The 18,642-nt window shown below is 41.0% G+C and overlaps 1 protein-coding gene across 3 annotated transcripts; it reads left to right on the top strand.

Moving 5' to 3' along the window:
* Positions 1-3,526: 3,526 nt before the first annotated feature.
* On the top strand, positions 3,527-18,426 carry LOC108654351 (uncharacterized). 3 transcript variants are annotated; one of them, XM_089261561.1, is made up of 12 exons: positions 3,527-3,713; positions 5,231-5,807; positions 7,550-7,685; positions 7,767-8,836; positions 8,966-9,028; positions 14,416-15,609; positions 15,664-16,008; positions 16,411-16,728; positions 16,794-16,941; positions 16,998-17,203; positions 17,557-17,740; positions 17,808-18,426. In XM_089261561.1, the coding sequence occupies exons 2-12, from the start codon at positions 5,696-5,698 to the stop codon at positions 18,112-18,114; spliced, it is 4,083 nt and encodes a 1,360-aa protein (XP_089117687.1). In that variant the 5' UTR covers positions 3,527-3,713; positions 5,231-5,695; the 3' UTR covers positions 18,115-18,426. The 3 variants fall into 3 exon arrangements, with proteins under 3 accessions (XP_089117687.1, XP_030246882.1, XP_089117686.1); XM_030391022.2 differs by having other exon boundaries at positions 3,527-3,719; XM_089261560.1 differs by having other exon boundaries at positions 3,527-3,723.
* The last annotated feature ends 216 nt before the right edge of the window (positions 18,427-18,642 follow it).

Below are 18,642 nucleotides of genomic sequence, written 5' to 3'. Positions count from 1 at the left end.
GACCATTTTTTTATTTTTTTATTTAGTCTGGCAACCCCTTTGTGCTTCTTAGCTATTTATTCTGCCCGTTTGGGCGCGCTGGCTAACTTAAGTTAGCTGTGCACAGCAGTGCACTGCGATTAGCTAATTTCGGCTCGAACACCAGGCGAGCAGAAGGTCGCAGAAGGCAGACCAAAAAATATATACTAAAGTCAGATATAACTTTTAATTTGAATAAACTTAAATATATTTTTTTAGTTTTAATAATAATTGTGGAGTGAAATTTTCTATATATAAAAAATATTTAAAATCATTTTCTATTTTAATATTCAATTTAAAGTTAGCAGTTCGAAAATTGGATTTTATTTACTTTTTTTTTTTATTAAAGTTAGACTTTCAATTTGAAATATAGTGCCAGAAAATATTAGTTATTTCTTACTTTTATAGAGTAAATCCAACTATAAAACCATAAATCATTTTTATATTTTATTTTAAATAATAAATTTACAATATTTTACTAATGATAGAAATTAGTATATAAAAAATATAAATAGCAGATATATTCATAGATTAAAAAAATGCGAATATTTATTATTTTATTTATTTATTATAATTTTATTACAAATTGTTTTTGTCAATAATGCTATTATTAAAAATGTATAATAATAATTAAAATATATATAATTACATGCTCCTTGGGCTCGATACGAGCTAACGATATCTGTGTTCGATATCGGCTCCTATTTATTTATTTATTTTTGCTTAGACACGCGCGATATATGGAAATTTTTCACGCTGCAAAACGTGCTGCCAAATGCTACTGTTGTTGTTGTCAATTGTTGTTGTTGTTGTTGTTGTTGTTGTTGCTTCTGTGCACTTGTCATGTGAGACGCGTGCGCCATTCGCTGTTCGCCTGTTGAATTCCTAAGCGACATTTTGTTTCTTCTTTTTTGTTTGAAACGCAAAATTTTTTGGAATCCAAAAATGTGGAGCAGCCCACAACGAAAATAAAAGAGCATCGAAATATCAAGATAATCAAATCGGTGCGAATTGTGCAATCTCAACAAATGCCAAATTTATAGCAAGAGGCGCAACATCTGCTTCTTCTTTGGAACTGTTGGCATATGCTAATTCCGACAGAAATTCGCTAGCTGACCTTCGACTGGACTGGAGTGGACTGCACCTATATAGCTTAATTGGTTCTGTGTACGAAGTGAACTCAGTGGTACATGGGTGAACAGGGTATATAGTGTTTCTTAGAAGTTATCTAATAGACAATAGAATGTGTTAGAAATCGCAGGAACTACGTATATGCCAGTTCATAAATAAATCTTAGTTAATATAAAAATCTCTCATTTGTCTATGCACGCTTCTGTATATTGTATTAAACCCATTAGGAGTACCCGTAAGTGCACAAACTTTATGGAGAGCTCCTAAGTCCAGTCTGTAATTCTTATAAGTTATAAGATCTTTCTCTTTCCTTCTAACCTCGAATCTTGATCTTCATGTTTATCCACAACTGATCTACATGTAAAACTGTCAAATTAAGTCTTTAATTTAATCTTTCGATTGAGTAAGTATTTTAATAATATTAAACATATTTTAAAAATTTAATGGATATGTTAGAACCAAGTAGCCAATATATGCTATAAACTACATGTCAATAAACTAGACAGGGTAGCTATTAGTCATGCACTGCCCATTAAAAGCACACCCTAACATTTTTAAAGGTTTTATTCTAAGGAATTCCTGTTTGAGAATCGAGTCTCAGAATGAGCTCAGCTTGGGCAGCTGCTTCTCTAGCTGCTGCTGCTGCTCCTTATTGCTGGATACGCTCGCTTAAAGCTTGCTGACTGCGCAGCTGGCGTCGCCGTCGCTGTCGCCGTCGACATCAACATCGACAGCGAGCGTCATCAGTTGGCAGAGGCGCTGATGAAGAACAGCCCCGGCCTGAATTAGACGACGTCAGCGAGCATGACAAGGTCGACACTTAAAGGTGTCGCCAATTATAAGGCCCCCCAAAAATTACACACACACACACACACACACACGCACACTCGCACGCACAACACCTTTGGCTGCAGTGAAAACTTGCACCAATTAACGCTTCAGCTGTTCGCTGGAAACCAAAAAAGCAAAAGCAAAAAAAAAAAAAAATAATAAAAGTTAAAGCCAAGTTTTGAAGGTGCATTGGCCGAGCAATTTGAATTGTGCTCTTTTTAGTGGCTCTAACAAAGCGTAAACTTAGTAGTTCAAGTTAAGATTATTATTATGCCATTCCTTTAAGTTCTGGTTCTTTATATCTGTTGCTGCTGTTGCTGTTGCTGTTGCTGGTGCTTGAGCTGTTGGTTCTAATTCAACTGCTCTACTAATTCTACAGCTAGAAAAGATCTAAACAGCTAACGATTGCAGAACCCAAACACTTGTCTCTAATTGCGCACACATAAGTAATCACGCCTTGTGTATACACTATATACATATATATACACATAAAGTCAGATATAACTTTTAATTTAAATAGGCATCGTTATATTTTTTTAGTTTTAATGATAATTATGGAGCATAATTTTATATATATAAAAAATATTTTTAAATCATTTTCTATTTTTATATTCAATTTAAAGTTAGCAGTTCGAAAATTTGATTTTATTTACATTTTTTCTATTAAAGTTAAGAATTTTAATTTGAAATATAGTAGAGTAAATCCAACTATAAATCATTTTTATATTTTATTTTAAATAATAAATTTATAATATTTTACTAATGATAGAAATCATTATATAAAGAATATAAATAACAGATATATTTATAGATTAAAACAATGCCAATATTTATTATTATATTTATTTATTATAATTTTATTAAAAATTGTTGTCAATAATGCTATTATTAAAAATATAAAATAATAATTATTATATTATATATTATTATGAAAAAATTAGAAATTTATATAAAAAATGCATATATGTATTTTTTACAAATTATTAAAAAAGAATACAAAAAACTCCCATCGATAAAAATTTATATATAAAAGGCATTCCAAGTGCGACTCGCAATCGAAATTTGTTGCGCTACAATTTCTGATTGAAATAATTTTACGTGAGTCATTCCCAAGCGATTAGAGGAAATGGCGGCAGGCAAAAGCAGCAGCAGCAAGAAGAAGAAGACGACGACGGCGGCGATGTAAAGAGAAGAAAAAGCAGAAGAAGCAGACATCGACCATAATGAAGTTGCCTCCAAGGCAAGCGCCAGCCAGGTTCGACACCCCAGCCCCCAGCTAGCCCAAGCTGGGCCGCACGCTGCCGCGTCTCAAGTGGGCGCAGCTAATGATCATAATGATGAACTCTAAAGCGCCAAACTTCGCTGCCGCCAGGCAAAGCTAAATGCGAAGCTAAATGCCACTAACAACAACAACAACAGCAACAACAGTAATAGCAACAACAGCAACAAAAGAGTGTGCTGCTGGCAGCGCTGCCGCTGTTGACGTCAGCGTCAACTGCGCTGCTTTGCTGCTCATCCAATGAGTTTCGAATACAACTAAATCAGAATTTTTTATTCAGTTTCAATTGTTTAGCGAGTGCGGATCGGCGAGTTCGAGTTCGAAACGCAGCGCAACCAAACGCGAAACGAAAGCGGCCAAAGAAAAGCAACAACAACAGCAATAACGGCAACAAAAAGAATAGAAAAAGAATTGCAAAACAAGAAAGCAACAAAACTGAAATTGCACTGCAGCTGTAAGGGTGGGTCTCTGTGTGTGCGTGTGCGTGTGTGTGCTAGAGCGAGAGAGCGATTGCTTGTCATTAACCGCTTTGCCAAAAATGTCAAAGCGCAACGGAAGCTAGCTAATCAAGAGTTTTACCGTTACACTTCTCAGCATAATTCGGCCGGAAAGACCAAAGTGAGAATCTGCCCACTAAACTTAACGCCCGAGTGAAATTTCATTTGCAAAACAGCAAGAATAAAACAAAAACGAATTTCAGAAGTTTGCCTATATGCAAAAAAAAAAAAATAATAATCATAATATATTTTTTTTTTCATAATTATTCCGAGTCGCTTTTTCAATAAATCATTCATAATTTGAAGTTTATCTTTTTTCTCAAGCTGTCATAATAAATTAATTGCCGGCGTCTTTGCCTGTCTCCGACCCGCTCTTCGGCTGTCTCTTTCGCTCGCGACAAGCAATTAAACGTTTTTGACTAATCAGCGGGCTTTTAAGCTGTTTTGCATACCCTGAAAATGGGGGTGTAGAGAGCTTAAGTATTTCATGGATATGTACGTAACAGATAGGAGTAGGCGTGGCTGAGCAGTCAAAGCACATGTAATCCTTGGAGGAATGAGTTGAATGGGCGCAGCTGAGCTAGTAATATACTTTTGTAACTCTGCCCATCTATCGGAACTCGCGAGCTACACGAGCGAGAGTGCTGAAACTTGGAGTGAATATACTTTATAGTGCAAGCAGTTGAAGTCCATTATTTTTGGGCCATGCCTAACTCCATTCTCAATAATAATTTCGCCTTATCTCTCATAACTCGAAGTCTGCTAAAGCGATATATACAAGATTTCAAATGTAGAATATATAGGAGAATATATAGACAATGAACATTTTAGTCTTGGGATATCACGCCCCTATCCTCCAAAAGATGAATGCAAATTCATGTAGCTCAAGCCTTGACTGCTCTGAAAATTTTATAAATATTGTACATCTGGAACCGAAGTTATTAGAGGTCATATACTCAATAGTAAGAGAGTGTGCGCGCATGTACGGAAGCGTTTCCATAAGTATTTGATGTAGAAAACTATAATTAATTGCCAAAACAAACTCTGCTTATACTTTAGGGCATCTGCTAGTCGCTGACTCTAGCTAATTATATCTTTTTGTTTTAATAAATTTTTAATTTTTTAAATATTTGTTATTGTTTTGTATTTGATATTTACATTTGGCCAAGTGCGACGGCAATGATGGCAATTGTATTTACGCATTGCTGAGCACTTTGTCATTCAAATATGCTTAATTACGAAGTGGCCGAAAAACTTTTGTCGCAAAAGGTCAAAAGGCCTCTAAGCGAGTTCTAGTGACGCAATCAAGGAAGACAACTAAAGTTCAGTTAATGACTGACACGCCCTCAGTCTCCCACACTCTCTCCCTCACACACACACACACAAGAAGAAGAACTGAATTTCTTTTGAGTGAACGCATAAATAAATGAGATCTCCCACATCTCTCATCTCATCTCATCCAATCTCATCTCAGCTCGGCTCGACTCGGCTCGGCTAACGATCTGCATATTTTGGCAATATAATTAACGGTGAAAAGAATGTGAAAAGTAGCGAAACGTAACGCGAAAGCCACAAAAAAAAAATATATATATATAAAGAAACAACTACAACTACATAAAACTGCTCTAAAGAAATGATGCCCACTGGCACGCGAACATAATCCAAAAAGAAAGGAGAGAAAGATACAAAGCACAAAAAAAAAAAAAACAAACACAAGTGAAGAAAGAGCAGAAGCAGAAGGTTTCTACGACGCTAGCGCTTGGCGCTGTCTTTCAGTTCCCAAGCTCCCGTCGATCCAAGCAGTCCACTTAACCCAAAACTCTCCACGAGAATGCCAAAGGAAGTGACCAAGTGATAAAACACAACAGCAAAAAAACAGTGGGAAAATCTTGTGCAAAAAAACAAAAAAGGGAAATTATTTGTACCGTTACCAAGTGAAATGATGAACATTGCGCTCCGGCGGCGTCTGCTGCTCCTCTGGATGCTGCACTTGCTCGCCGATGCGGCAGCTGCGCTCACCGTGGACAATCAGCTGGTCTCGGCGCGCAATGGTAAGTTCCGGGGCAATACATTGTAGAAGGGTAGGGGGGGTAAACAAAGCGGATGAAACAATTAACATATCATTTTAATTACGTATTCGCTGCGGTTTTTATGGACCCATTAACGTCTATAAAAATGAAATACTTTTATATTCTTGAGCAAGCAACAGTTAGACCTTAGATATATGCCAACTGGTTCTTATAGACCTAGAATAGTTCGTAATGCTTGGAGTAGTCTATGTATTGGTTATAATGTATAATTATAGGTTGAGTTTTTTACTAGAGCTATTTATAGTTTGTAAATAACGTGAGAGATGAAATAGATGACAAATAAAAGTTTGGTTTCGGGTTAATAGAACAGAATAGAAACAGAGTTATAATTTATACCACTTACTTTTCATCATTCAGTATAAGTACAGTAAAAGATTACTATATGCCTAGATAGCTATATTAAACTATTGAAAATATTCTCTGTATTCTCTTTAGTAAGCTCGAATCAGGGTCTTCCTTATGATCTATCAACCTCATACAACTGTAAGTGTAGCTAAGAGTTTATGCAAGGGTTGACGCTGTTCCTTAGGGCTATTTAGAGCCAAGATTTTGCAGAGAACACTTACACCTTGAGCAGACTTGAAGATCTTCATGGAATTCTATTTAAGAGCGGCTCTAGAAGCTCAATGGCTTAAAGCAGTTCCAAAGGCATTATAGAATTACAGTGATCTTAAGCAGGAATAGCGAGATGGAGTAAAGTCAATATATTGACTAGAACAATTCTAGACCAAGTTGCCAGTTCCTAGCGTCTAGAGCTCCTAGTCCTGATTCGAAAAGATATGACTAAAAGTCTATCTGTATTCTTTTCAAAGATCAAGTGCTACTCAGTGGAGGTTAAGGGTGAATTTAGCATACCAACATGAGTTATCAGGGACAAGCGACGCTACAAACAATTTCCGATATATGCGACATCAAGTAGCCTTACTTAATACTTTACTATTCAACATTACACTCTCCCTTACCCCTAATTGCATTGCTACACTCTTTTGCTCACTCTAAAAAAAAAAAAACAATAAAAATCTATTTCCATAGCCAACTATTACATTTAGGCGCAAATCACAGCTCCAACTGCCACCCACATGCCATAATGGCGCAACGAGCACAGCTCATAAAGCACATGGTCTAATCCATCATTAATCATCGACACGAGCTAGCCGGGCAGAGGGCAATACAAATATTGCTGGTCTTTCAGATTGTCTCTTGGCTGTTGTCGCTAGTTTGACCTTTTTGAATAATTCATGGGGAGTCGTTTGTGGCGGGAGAGTGGAGTTATACGGAGCTGGAGTCAGCTATGGGGGTCAACTGTGGTGCCAGCACCTGTGGGGCTAATGGCAGTCAACTGCGTCCGCGCGGCACGCAAGCCAAATAAAATTCTGAAACGATTTGAATAAAGAACAAAAGCGTCCAAGTGTGGGGAGACAATAAAACTAACCTACCGTACAGTGGAGCAAAACCACAATAAAATGGCCTTGAAAACAAAAATAAATAAACGTAAAGAATTGAATAAATAATGCAGGTGACATCATAGTGACAATAGGGCGTCTGGCCGTCTGCACGTGTGGGCGTGGCTCTGCATTGCATAAGCTGAACTTTTATTTGTATTTGTATTTGTATTTGTATTGATTTTTCTTTGGTCAATTGCAATTGGCCAATTAGCGAGAGACCTGAAAATTGAACTAAAGTCCATTTGGCTTTGTTTTCAGATTGCTTCGAGCGCATCGCATTGGAGGCAATGCTGCCATTTGAGAAGACCTTCCGCACCGAAGACACCAACTCGCTGAAGATGTGCAAGGAGAAGTGCTTGCAGGCGGGCGAGAAGTGTCAGGCGATCTCGTTCGGGTGAGCGGCGTGTTGCCAATTTTGTCCGATTGCTCAATGAGTAACAACAATTTTAACTCATTTTAACTTCGCGTTGTGCAGTGTTCATCGACGCGGAAACGGCACATGTCAATTGTCATCGGAGCAGTATGGTGGCGGGAGCGGGCGGCCCGGTGGCGTCATCTTCGATCCCGACTTTGATCTGTATGCGCGCAAGACGAATTGCTTCGATTTGAGCGACAATCAGCTGGACGGTGCTTCGAGTCCGATCAGTACGGGCGTAACGCCCGTGAATTTACCCAATCGCCCGATCGATGTGGGCAATACGCCAGTGCTGGTCGTGGATCCCACGCCGCACACCACTCATCCGGATGTGCCGGCCCAGCCGCCGCCAGTGCCGCCCACTGGACCGCCGCCGGGCGTCGGCGATCGTCTCTATTTCTCGCATGAAATCTATCCGCTCTACAAATACCCGACGCTCTACGAGCACAGCTATCCGGCGCCCAACGAGGAGGTCTACATACCAGGCGGCTATGCGGCCAATGTGCCCGAGGTGGATGAGCGCTACCGGCCGTCGTATGGGCCGCACGAGGATGATGTCATACGGCCCACGCCCCACGGGCCGCCACGTCCCATCTTCGGGCTGGGCTACGGCAATGGCTACAGCTATGGCACGCCGGAACGCTACTCGCCCACGACCTTGCGGCCCGCCTCCGGGGAGCGGCCCAGCTATGCGCCTAGACCGGACTATGCCAGCGATAGACCAGATTATGCACGTCCGCCCGCACGCCCCTACGATAGCTCCACACCGCCCTCATATGGCTCCCGACCCACAGCCAGCTATGATCGTGATCCAAGGCCCACAAGCGGCTACGATGGGCATCGCGAGCCAAGACCCACGACTAGCTATGATGGGCATCGGGAGCCTCGACCGGACTACACGAACCGACCTGATCCGCCACCGCATGTAGCACACGATGGAGGATATGGCATGGGACCTGCTCCTGGCTCTTCAGCTCGCCCGCCCACCTACGATAGACCTTCAGCTCAGCCGCCCAGGGATGACTATGTGCGGCGCAATGGTAGTGCAATGCGCCCAGATGGTTACTACGATGATGATAAGACTATAGCCACCTACTTCAATCCCGGGGACTACATGCATAACAATAAAAGTAAGGCCATGAGCAATATAAAGTAGAGTCCCCTCTGTTCTAGGTCTTAGCAAACGCTTAATCAATTACCGATCCGGAATTCCGAGCCCATCTAATCCCAACTAAATTTCTTTTCACCTCTTCACTCAGAGCCAACTATGCCCCTGCCTGGTGACAGGGATCGTGATCGTTATCCCATGGACGAAATGAATGGTAAGTGCAGAAATCTTATGTGAAACCATCTTAACCAAGTCCCAACTAATTTGGATTCGCGACCAGCTAACCGACAGTGGGAAAGAGGAGGTTTTGGATGCGATTCGCTTTATTTAACATTTTATTAGCTCTCTTTTTGCGTTTAGTTTAGTTGTAACAACTAAAATCTAAGTAGAATTAACATTGCGCACAATTAAAACTCATTACGAGAGGCGGAAGGAAACGGGAGGCGGAGTCGACAGTTGACCCACATTCGGGATTGGCTTTTATTCGCATAACAAAACTAAAAACCCATTAGACTAAGCATAATGCGTCAATCTATCGTCGATGTGGGTGGACAGTGGCTACAGTGGGTCAAAACGGTGGGGTTGTGCACCACACCAAAAGCTAAATAATCGAAAGCTCGCGCGCCACGGACAACAAAACAAATGAATTTAGCTCGCATGCTGAATGCAAACAAAAAAAAAAAACAAAGTCGAGTGCAAAAGTTTATGAAAAATTGTCAACCAAGTGGGTTAGCTAACGATGGGCATGCATAAAGGGGGCAGCATGTTTAGAGGAGACTTTGAAATATTGAAAAATATATATAATAATAGATTATATCTTTTATTCCATTCTATTGTAGCTTAAGCGGCTAAAATTAGCTGTAAAACAAAACATAGCTAAAGGGGTTAACTAGTTCAATAGAGCAGGGCAGGCGCTTTGAATACCATTCATAATTTATTTATAGCATATAATATGATTCATGATGATTCATTTTGATATATTTTTCGTTTATATGAACTCTTCTTGGTAGAGAAGTCTTAATGTAGATCCCTTAATTAAGGTTTGAGTATTTAATAAGTTATGTTTAGTTGGTTTTCTCACTCTTTGAGCATATTTTACAAGGATGTGATTTCTGTTAAGTTATACTAAGCTAAAAAATCTTAGGCAAAAAAATCTAAGCTATTCTCTATCAACTGAAACTACTAGAAGAATGAGTATATTAATCAGAAACTCTACAAAAAAAGTCTCTAAAAGCCATAGCAAATTCCATTAACAACTCAACCCAGCTGATTGCGTAGCATAAATAATAAATATATGAATCAAATGCGAGTCTAAAGTGCGCTTAGACGCTTGACTTGCCAGCTAAAACTAATTAAACATTTTACTTAAAATTATATATGATTTTTATTAAAAATGTGCTCTCTAATTATGCTCTAAAATGCAATTAGACGCTTGTCTCATGCATTTTAGTCGATTAACAAAATATTTATAATTATTAAATAATTAATACTTATCAATTATTTAACAACTTTAGACTGCGTTGAAAATTTGCTAAAATTTTTCTCATAAATATGAATCAACAATTTTATATAAATAATTTTATTTTTATTTTTCTTGCTACACACCAAAATCTTGTGGGTTGAAATTAAATTAATTATATAAAATTGTTGATGGATATCTCAATAAGTGTTTGCACTCAGAGAAATAGAAAAAAGATTTAAAATTGTTGTAATCTTTTTTTAAACATTTTTCCCTTTAATTCTCAAAGCAAGAATAAATATTGTTGAGTTTCTCAATCGAAGCCCTGAATCGTTGCATAGCGAGAGCCATCACAATTTAATAAAGGCAAAATCTCTCCCATAAGGCAATACATCCTTAAGGCTTATACAGCTTTCATTCTATTATAGCTCCAGCTTGAATTATCTATTTTTTTTGTTTTTTATTTTTTATTGAATTTTCTATTTTTTAGAAAATCTCTTAAAGTACAATGTAGTACCTAGTTATTTTCCAGTGCTCTATGACGCAACTAATTTCGATTTAGTTAGGGAGCAGCACATTCTTTTAGTACACCCCCATGATGTCAGCTTTAGCTAAGAATATATGTTTATTTAAATTTAGTTAAGTTGTCAAGTGCACAAGATTTATGACAATTCCACAAAAACAAGCACCAACAAATTGCTTTGCCCACTCATCAAAGAGTCATTTATATTTTGGATTTTAGACGCGACTTCCTTTCGATGATCTCGAGTGTGACGAGCACATGAACTTTATGAAAAACCAAAGCAGAAATAGGGGGTGACATAAGCCCAAGTTCAAATGCTCAAATGCTCAAATGCTTGTTACGATCCATGCGACAATGTAATTAAATCGTTGGCTCTGCGTGCGAGTTTGTTAGCTGAATTTATTGGGCGTGGGACAGATGCTGGCTGAAGATAAGAGTGCGAGTAATACGATTATATTATATGCCTCTTATTCTTCTTTTACTTCTTCTGTTTTTTGGTAGCGGAAGCTCAAGTCTCTGATTCTTTTCGGCTGCCGTACTTTGCCTTTTGGGAATTGTGCAAGAGCAAGTGCACTTGAACGAGCGCCCCGACAGGCTGCATTGTATGCAAATGCTGTTGCTGTTGCTCTTAGAATGCACTAAGAAATAAAAACAGAAAGAGAGAGAGAGAGAGAGAGAGAAAAAACAGAAGCTAACCCATTGAAATGACAGCTTTGACATTGATTAAGAAACGGAAATGCGCTCAGATTGTTTGGCTTTTTGTGTACTTCGAATGGTAGAGCGAGAGAGAGGGGAGGGGGGGAGGTTTAGGCGCTCGAGCTATGTTATGATCGATGATATAGCAAAGACTCGGACAGAGTACATGATAGGTGGCATATGAATTATGCATGCTGCAAGTGCGTTATGGGCTTATTCAGTGTTAAGCTGGACAAACGTGTTGCAAAAGACTTAGGCAACGAACTTGAGTGCGGGTTTGTAGGTGGAAAAAACGGCCGGCAGATGGAAAAATGCTTATAGCAGGTGACTCAATAAGATATTTTATAAAAGGAACCACAATAAGGCTGAATCAGGATTAAGAAATCAAAAGACTTAGGCAACGAACTCGATTTTGATATAGAAAAAGAAATTTAGTTTCTTTAAACTTAGCAGTTGAACAGATGAGAAAATTGACTTCAAGCTTATAGAAATAGATCATTTTGCAAAAGTTCTAAAAGTATTACTCATAGATTTGCTAGAAGAGAGCCTCTGCCGTCTAGAAAACAAAAGACTTAAGCAACAAACTTATTTTGTATGTGTGCTTTGTTTTAACTGACTTAGCGCTAAGCCTAAGAATATTCGCTGAAGTGGAAAGCAGATAAATAGCTTTGAAATTTGATATAAATATACATAATGGAAAGACTATGACTAGAACTCAGTTAAAAGTATTTATATTGGAGCAAAAAAAAAAAAATTAAACAACAAACAATACTTGAGCGTTAGTTAAATAAATTAAAACTAAATGAATTTGCAAAAACACAAAAAATTACTTTGCTTTTGTAGAGCTCAGAGCGTGAAAAATATTCGTTTAAAAATACATATAAAGAATAATCATTTAAGAGTGAGACAATTTTAATTAGATGTAAATTAAATGTACTCCTAGCCAACTAATCTCATATAAATCAGATTCATATCATATGAGTCATTTAGTCTATGGAAAATATTGAATGATTCATATAAAATATATACGAAAATTCTAAACGATTTTCTATAAAATATCTATAATAATATATATATATATATATATATATATATATATATATATATATATATATATATATATATATATATATATATATAATCTATACAATATATAATCTATACAATGAAAACGAAGCTTTCCCTATATACAGAAATTTAAAAGATTTTGATTATGCAGAAATGATCATCCCCTTAACTACATGTATGACATTTAATCTGTCTTGGCAAATATAGTTCTTCTGTCTACAGAAAATATCGCCAATATTTTCAATTCTTTAAGCCCCACTTCATAGCTGTGCAAAACCCTACTTTATGCACCCAACTGATCTCATATCTCGCCCTACGCTAATCAAGTAGATCACTAGTTTAATTTCTGCGTAGTCCCCATTGTATTTGCCCCCAAACAGTGCTCATTGAAATTAATACACACTCTGTTCGGCTGGCATCCTTGACTGACGTCAATTAACGCTTGGCTGCTGCCAGTGCAGCTGCTGGAGCTACAGATACCAACTATTAACAGCTGCCCTCGTATTTTCATCTGAAAACCAAGATAAGCCATCTACTAGCCAAAAAAAAAAATAAATAAATAAATAAAAAAGAGCGCATAGAGCACTCATTAAAAGCGTGTATATTTCAAGGCTCTAAAGACGACGCCCCGTTGGCTAAATCATCGAGAAGAGAACAGCATCAAGAGCAGCAAAACACAAAAAAAAAATAGTAGATAAAGCTCTGGGAAAAAATTGAAAGCTTTTTGGTGGAAAAACGCTCGAGCGCGCGTTAAAATTTTCTAATATCGTGTATAAAACCGCAAGCTTGACCAAAGCAGCGGCTCAGTTGAGGCTAGAAAGGCCAGAGCAGCGCGTCGACGCGTTTACAGACTAGATCCTGTGAGAGTGAAAGAGAGCGAGCCAGAGAAGGAGAGAGAGAGCGCGAGAGTGAGAGGGAGAGTGAGTGGGAGAGAAAGAGTGAGAGAGTGAGTGAGAGCTTTCGCTGCAAATATCCAATTAGAATCCTGCAAAGCAGAGCAGAGTGAAAGAGAGAGAGAGAGAGAGGGAGACAGTGTGTGAGCGAGACAGACTGTGTGTGTGCTACGCTTGATATTCAAATTCAAAAAACCGAAATAAAACGCGACTTACGTAATCAGTGAGCATATAAAAAAATAAAATTGTTTAAAAAGAGAAAAAAAAGAAACATTTAAATAGAATTCCAAACCGAGCTCGATTATATAAAATACAAAAATTGTGTGTGGATTTAGTGGTTCGGTGCGCGCGTTTCAATGCGTTCGCTAATGCTTTTATGGCTGCTGTTGCCGCTGTTGCTCTACGCCAGCTGCGGCAGCCAAGCCAAATTCGTGAGTCCTACAAGACACAGCAGTGGCAGCAGCAGCAGCGGTGGCAGCGGCAGCGGCAGCGGCGTCGGGGTTAGCGACATAAGCAGCACAATTATAATTGTGGAGGATGCCAAAGGTAGGTTGCGCTTGGGCGAGGTACAACTCGGTCAATGGCCAACAAAGATTCCGAAGTAACACTGCGCAGCATATTTAAAGTAATTTGCACAATTTGGCAAATAAGAACTTCTCCACTCCGCGCGATAATCTAAGCGGCGGCAAGGCCTTGCTGGGGCGGCGACCGGGGGCGGATCGCTTCACAGCAACATGACTCGAATATAATTTACAGCGGCGGCAAAAAGAGCGGATGTCAAAAGCAGAACATGTAGCAACATCATGTAGAGGCAACCGATCTTGGACGCGCTTCACTGACTTCCACTTTAGCTACAGCCAGCGACGCCAAGATCTCTGATTGCTTCACTTGCTGCTGTTGCTGTTGTTGTTGTTGTTTCTCTTTTTCTTGTTGTCTGCATCTGTTTTACTTCATCTTTACAGCCTGCTTCCGGCGTGTGCTGGCTGGCAAGCGCATAGCGCCCCATTGGATACGCCGTTCGATATCCTGTGAACGGGTGGAGGACTGCATGCGCGAGTGCGGCCACGAGAAGCGTTTCATGTGCGAGGGCTTCAACTATCGCCTGGATCCCTCGGGGCATGGCCAGGGCGATTGCGAGCTGATCGAGATACCCCTGTCCCAAATGGATCTGTATTCGAGCGCCAATCGCAGGGACTCGAATCTGTTGCGGCATCCGGACTACGATTACTATGAGAGGGATCGCAATGCGCCCAGCAGCTGTAGGCGTAATGCCTGCCAGGATTGCTCCAAGGGGCCCATTAGCAGCAATCCGATTTACTTCAAGCCCAGCGGCGGCTATGGTGATAGAGATAGGGATCGCGATCGTGATCGTGATCATTATCGTCCTCCTCCCCCGCCTCCTCCTCCATCGCATAGCACCGCTGTGGGCCATTATCGTCCATCGGCTCCATCTAGCGGCTCCTACGAGCATCGACCCTTCTCCACGGACTACCACAGCTCACATTCCTCCAGCTCCTCTTCGTCCTACGAGTTCTCCTCGCATGGCTCTAGCTCCGGCTCGGGCTACTATGGCCATACGCCGCCCAGCAGCTTTGGCGATCATTCGCGTCCCGATTATATAGATCGTCATGATTTTGGTCGACCGGAGCCGCCATCACGCTATAGACCCGATCGCTGGGAAACGCTGCCCAGCAGCTCGGGCTACGACAGTTCGGCTTACAGGCCGCCACGTCCCGAACCGGATCGCATAGACAAGTACCGACCATCGTATCGTCCCGGCCATGACTTTTCACCCTATCGTCCACACGAGCCCAGTCGGCCCGGCCCACCGGCCACGGGACCTGCTCACAACTACCTAGATCGCGACGGTCCACCGGGCTCGTCCTACAAAAAGCCCAATAAATTCGTGCCCTATTTGATCGGGGCCGAGGAGAGCTACGGCGGTGGCTATGGCAACAAGCAGAGCTCCTATTTCGAGTCGCAGCGTCGCAAGGATCAGCACGACTTCAACTATTTCGATCTGGGCTCAACGCATCGCGAGCCGCCCAGGGAATCGAATGCGGTGCTACGCTACCCCGGCTCCAGCTACGATCATGATTATCCCCGAATACGCAACGATTACAGAAAACAATGGACTAGGCGACCTGGCCCGGATGGTAAGTGAATGGGAAGGGGATCGCTATAGATCTACAATCCTGTCATTCTTTCAGAATGCTCTGCCAAGACCAGCGAGGGCTTCCGCCTGCACAAGACAGCCGTGAAGCACGCCTTCAATGTGCCCACGCTGACGGAATGCGAACGCTTGTGCTCGGATCAACGGCCTAGCTTCGTCTGTCACACGTTCAGCTATCGGTACAATCAGGCGGGTCGCGACAATTGCATGCTGTGCGACAGACCTGTCAATATGCTCGACTACTATGTGGACATAGAGCCGGATAGGGACTACGACATATACTCGATGGCCGATGATATGGATGTGTGCAGGCAGCCACCGCCGCACAGTCCGAGACGCAGCGATGGACCCAGCACAGCGCTCTCCGATCCACGAAATGCACGTGAGTATGGAAGAACAGGAGATGGAGAGGCTAATATATTATCTTGATTAAGTCAAGAGAGACAGAGAAGCGGTTAGACTTAGCATTCATGAAGAAGCGTAATCATATCTTATTTAGTCTAGAGAAAATCTTAGAAGCCCTCAGTCGTTTCCCCTCTTCCTTCAGCTAGACAAGGAATAGTATTTCCTAGGCTAATGCTTTCTCTTGCTCTCTTATACCACATGCTCTCTTATACTGTTCCCATCAAATGTTTCGGTTTATTACCTCGGCTTACTATGCCTTTCCCTTCTGCTGTTTATTCCTTTTCTCCTCTTCTAGCTATAGTATTTCCCAGGCCAATTCTTTTCCTTGCTCTCCTCTTAGATTTTTAGACTAATACCTTCTTCTCCTCTTCCCCCACAGAATGTTTCTTCCGCGCCATCGATGCCACGCGCTTCTTCAAGTCCATTGTGCGGGATTCGCTGACGGTGCGCACCGTGGGCGAATGCGAGATGGAGTGCATACGCTCCAGTAAATTTACGTGTCGAGCCTTCGCCTTCCGCTACGGCCAGCAGCGCCACGCGGGCGTCATAGACAACTGCCAGCTGAGCGATTGGCCTGTGCGCGACATGGACAAGGAACGGCATCTGATACTGGATGCAGCCTTCGACATCTTTGAGCGTGCGAGCTACGGACATGGCTGTGAAATTCAGCCCATTGTGGATGAGAAGCATAAGAAATGTGGGTGGACCAAGGTAACATAGAAACAGTTTCCAGAGCTAATTCGAGTTTCTCCATTTTTCCAGTGTGCTACTTGGGCTATGGCTCGCCGGCACGCCTACTACCTCCAGCTATTAAGAAGGTGATCACAGCGCCCTCGGAGATGGCCTGTAAAAAGGAATGCATACGCCTGCGTGACACGACGCCCTTCAAGTGCTATGCCTTTAGCTATGGGTAAGATAATTCGATCGAAAATCTCTATAACTCTAACTGATTTTTTTTTTTAATAGCTCGCAGTCCAGCTCCTTCAACTGCGAAATGTCTGATCTAGATCAAACGGAGCTCAAGCTCGATGTGCACTATAGGCACACCAAAGAGCGTGATTATTGGCTGTTCGCTTGGAATCCATTCGATTGGACTTGCCGGGACAAGGTGAACACGATCGGTGGCTCACGTGTCAATAATGATCGACGCATGGATATATTCCGGGAACCGGGTAAACTGACAATTCTAACCTGTTGCACGTCCATCATTGTGTAAATAATCAGAGTTTGAACCGATTCCAAATTGTCTATAACCCCAGAACTAGATTTTATATTTAGATATAATTAGCTTGTAATTGGAGGTATGTCTATGTATATATGTATAATGTCGACTAGCATGTACAGTAGTATTACCCTAACCTGTAACCTATAACGTAACCCAGACGAATCCGGGTAGCAACACTATAACCCATAACCCAGACGAATCCAAGTATCAACTCCCTATATGAACATTACTAACTGAATGTTAATGCTTAACAATAGAGAATATTATTTAACTAACTTTACGATATATGAAAATCGAAAGGCGATGTCGCTTGGCGTCATTATACCGTAACTGGCAAACCTTGCCGCAGGAGCAGTCCATGCGAGAAGAATCTTATAACGGGCTTCTACTCCTGTGAAACGGACGGCTCAGAGATTGGCGCCTGGGACTATTGCTGCAAAACGGATCATCCATGTGGCTATAGTCGCGGCTTCGACTATGCCTGGTAAGAGCGGAACTAAACTCTATAATGACTAACATGATATCCTTATTGCCGCCATTTCCCTTCACAGGTGCTTTGTGGGCGATGAGCCGGATCAGTGGCGCAAGTGCAGCGATCGATATTATCCGGATGCTGGCAACAGCACCAAGCCCACTACACATTCCAGCCTGTCCAAGCAGAAGCCAAAGCCACACCAGCTGCAGGCAACCTCGGCTAGCAGTGAATACACACAGCATCCGCCACGGCCCGGCGGTCTGCAGAGTCTCAGCGATTTCGCAGCGGCCCGTTTATGGCCCGTCACTTATCTTTATAGCGAGGGGCCGCCCAATGCCACCGAATTTAGTAATTTCGTTGATTGCAACAAGGAGACGTGCTGAGTTTGGCACGCTACAGGCCTAATTAAGTAGTTCCCATAAGACACACCCTCGCCCTTGCGCCCGCCCTCACCCATCATCACTTAGTTCTAACAATGACGAAAATGATGTTCTCACCGTTTGTCTGCCGCAACACACACGTTCGCAAATGTGTCGCTGTGATTTTTCATTGAGATTGATTGCAAATTGCCGTCGTAATCACAACAAATAATAATAAAAACCAATTAACTTATTAATTTCTTTAACTTTCGTGCCGACGATAAATCTTTGTACTTATGCATTTAAGTTTATATAATAAATAACTTAGTTAACTGAGGTGCGTGTTTGTGCGGGTTTTTATATTAATATGTATATATACATAAATTACTAGATTATCGATTTCTCATGTCAGTTAAATATGTCGATAATTTATTTAAATTATCAAACTGCAGTCACCCTTCCATTCATATTTGAATTTTAAGTTTATTGGATTTATCCAAGTTACGCACCATGTAATCGATAACTCATGCCTGTTGCTTTTGGCTATCGTAT

Source organism: Drosophila navojoa, chromosome 5 (assembly GCF_054131105.1).
Source record: "Drosophila navojoa isolate 15081-1374.11 chromosome 5, UAZ_NAV_1.0, whole genome shotgun sequence".
NCBI classification, from domain to species: domain Eukaryota; kingdom Metazoa; phylum Arthropoda; class Insecta; order Diptera; family Drosophilidae; genus Drosophila; species Drosophila navojoa.
Note: the sequence above shows the minus strand (reverse complement) of the source record. Positions and strands in the feature narration are given on the sequence as shown.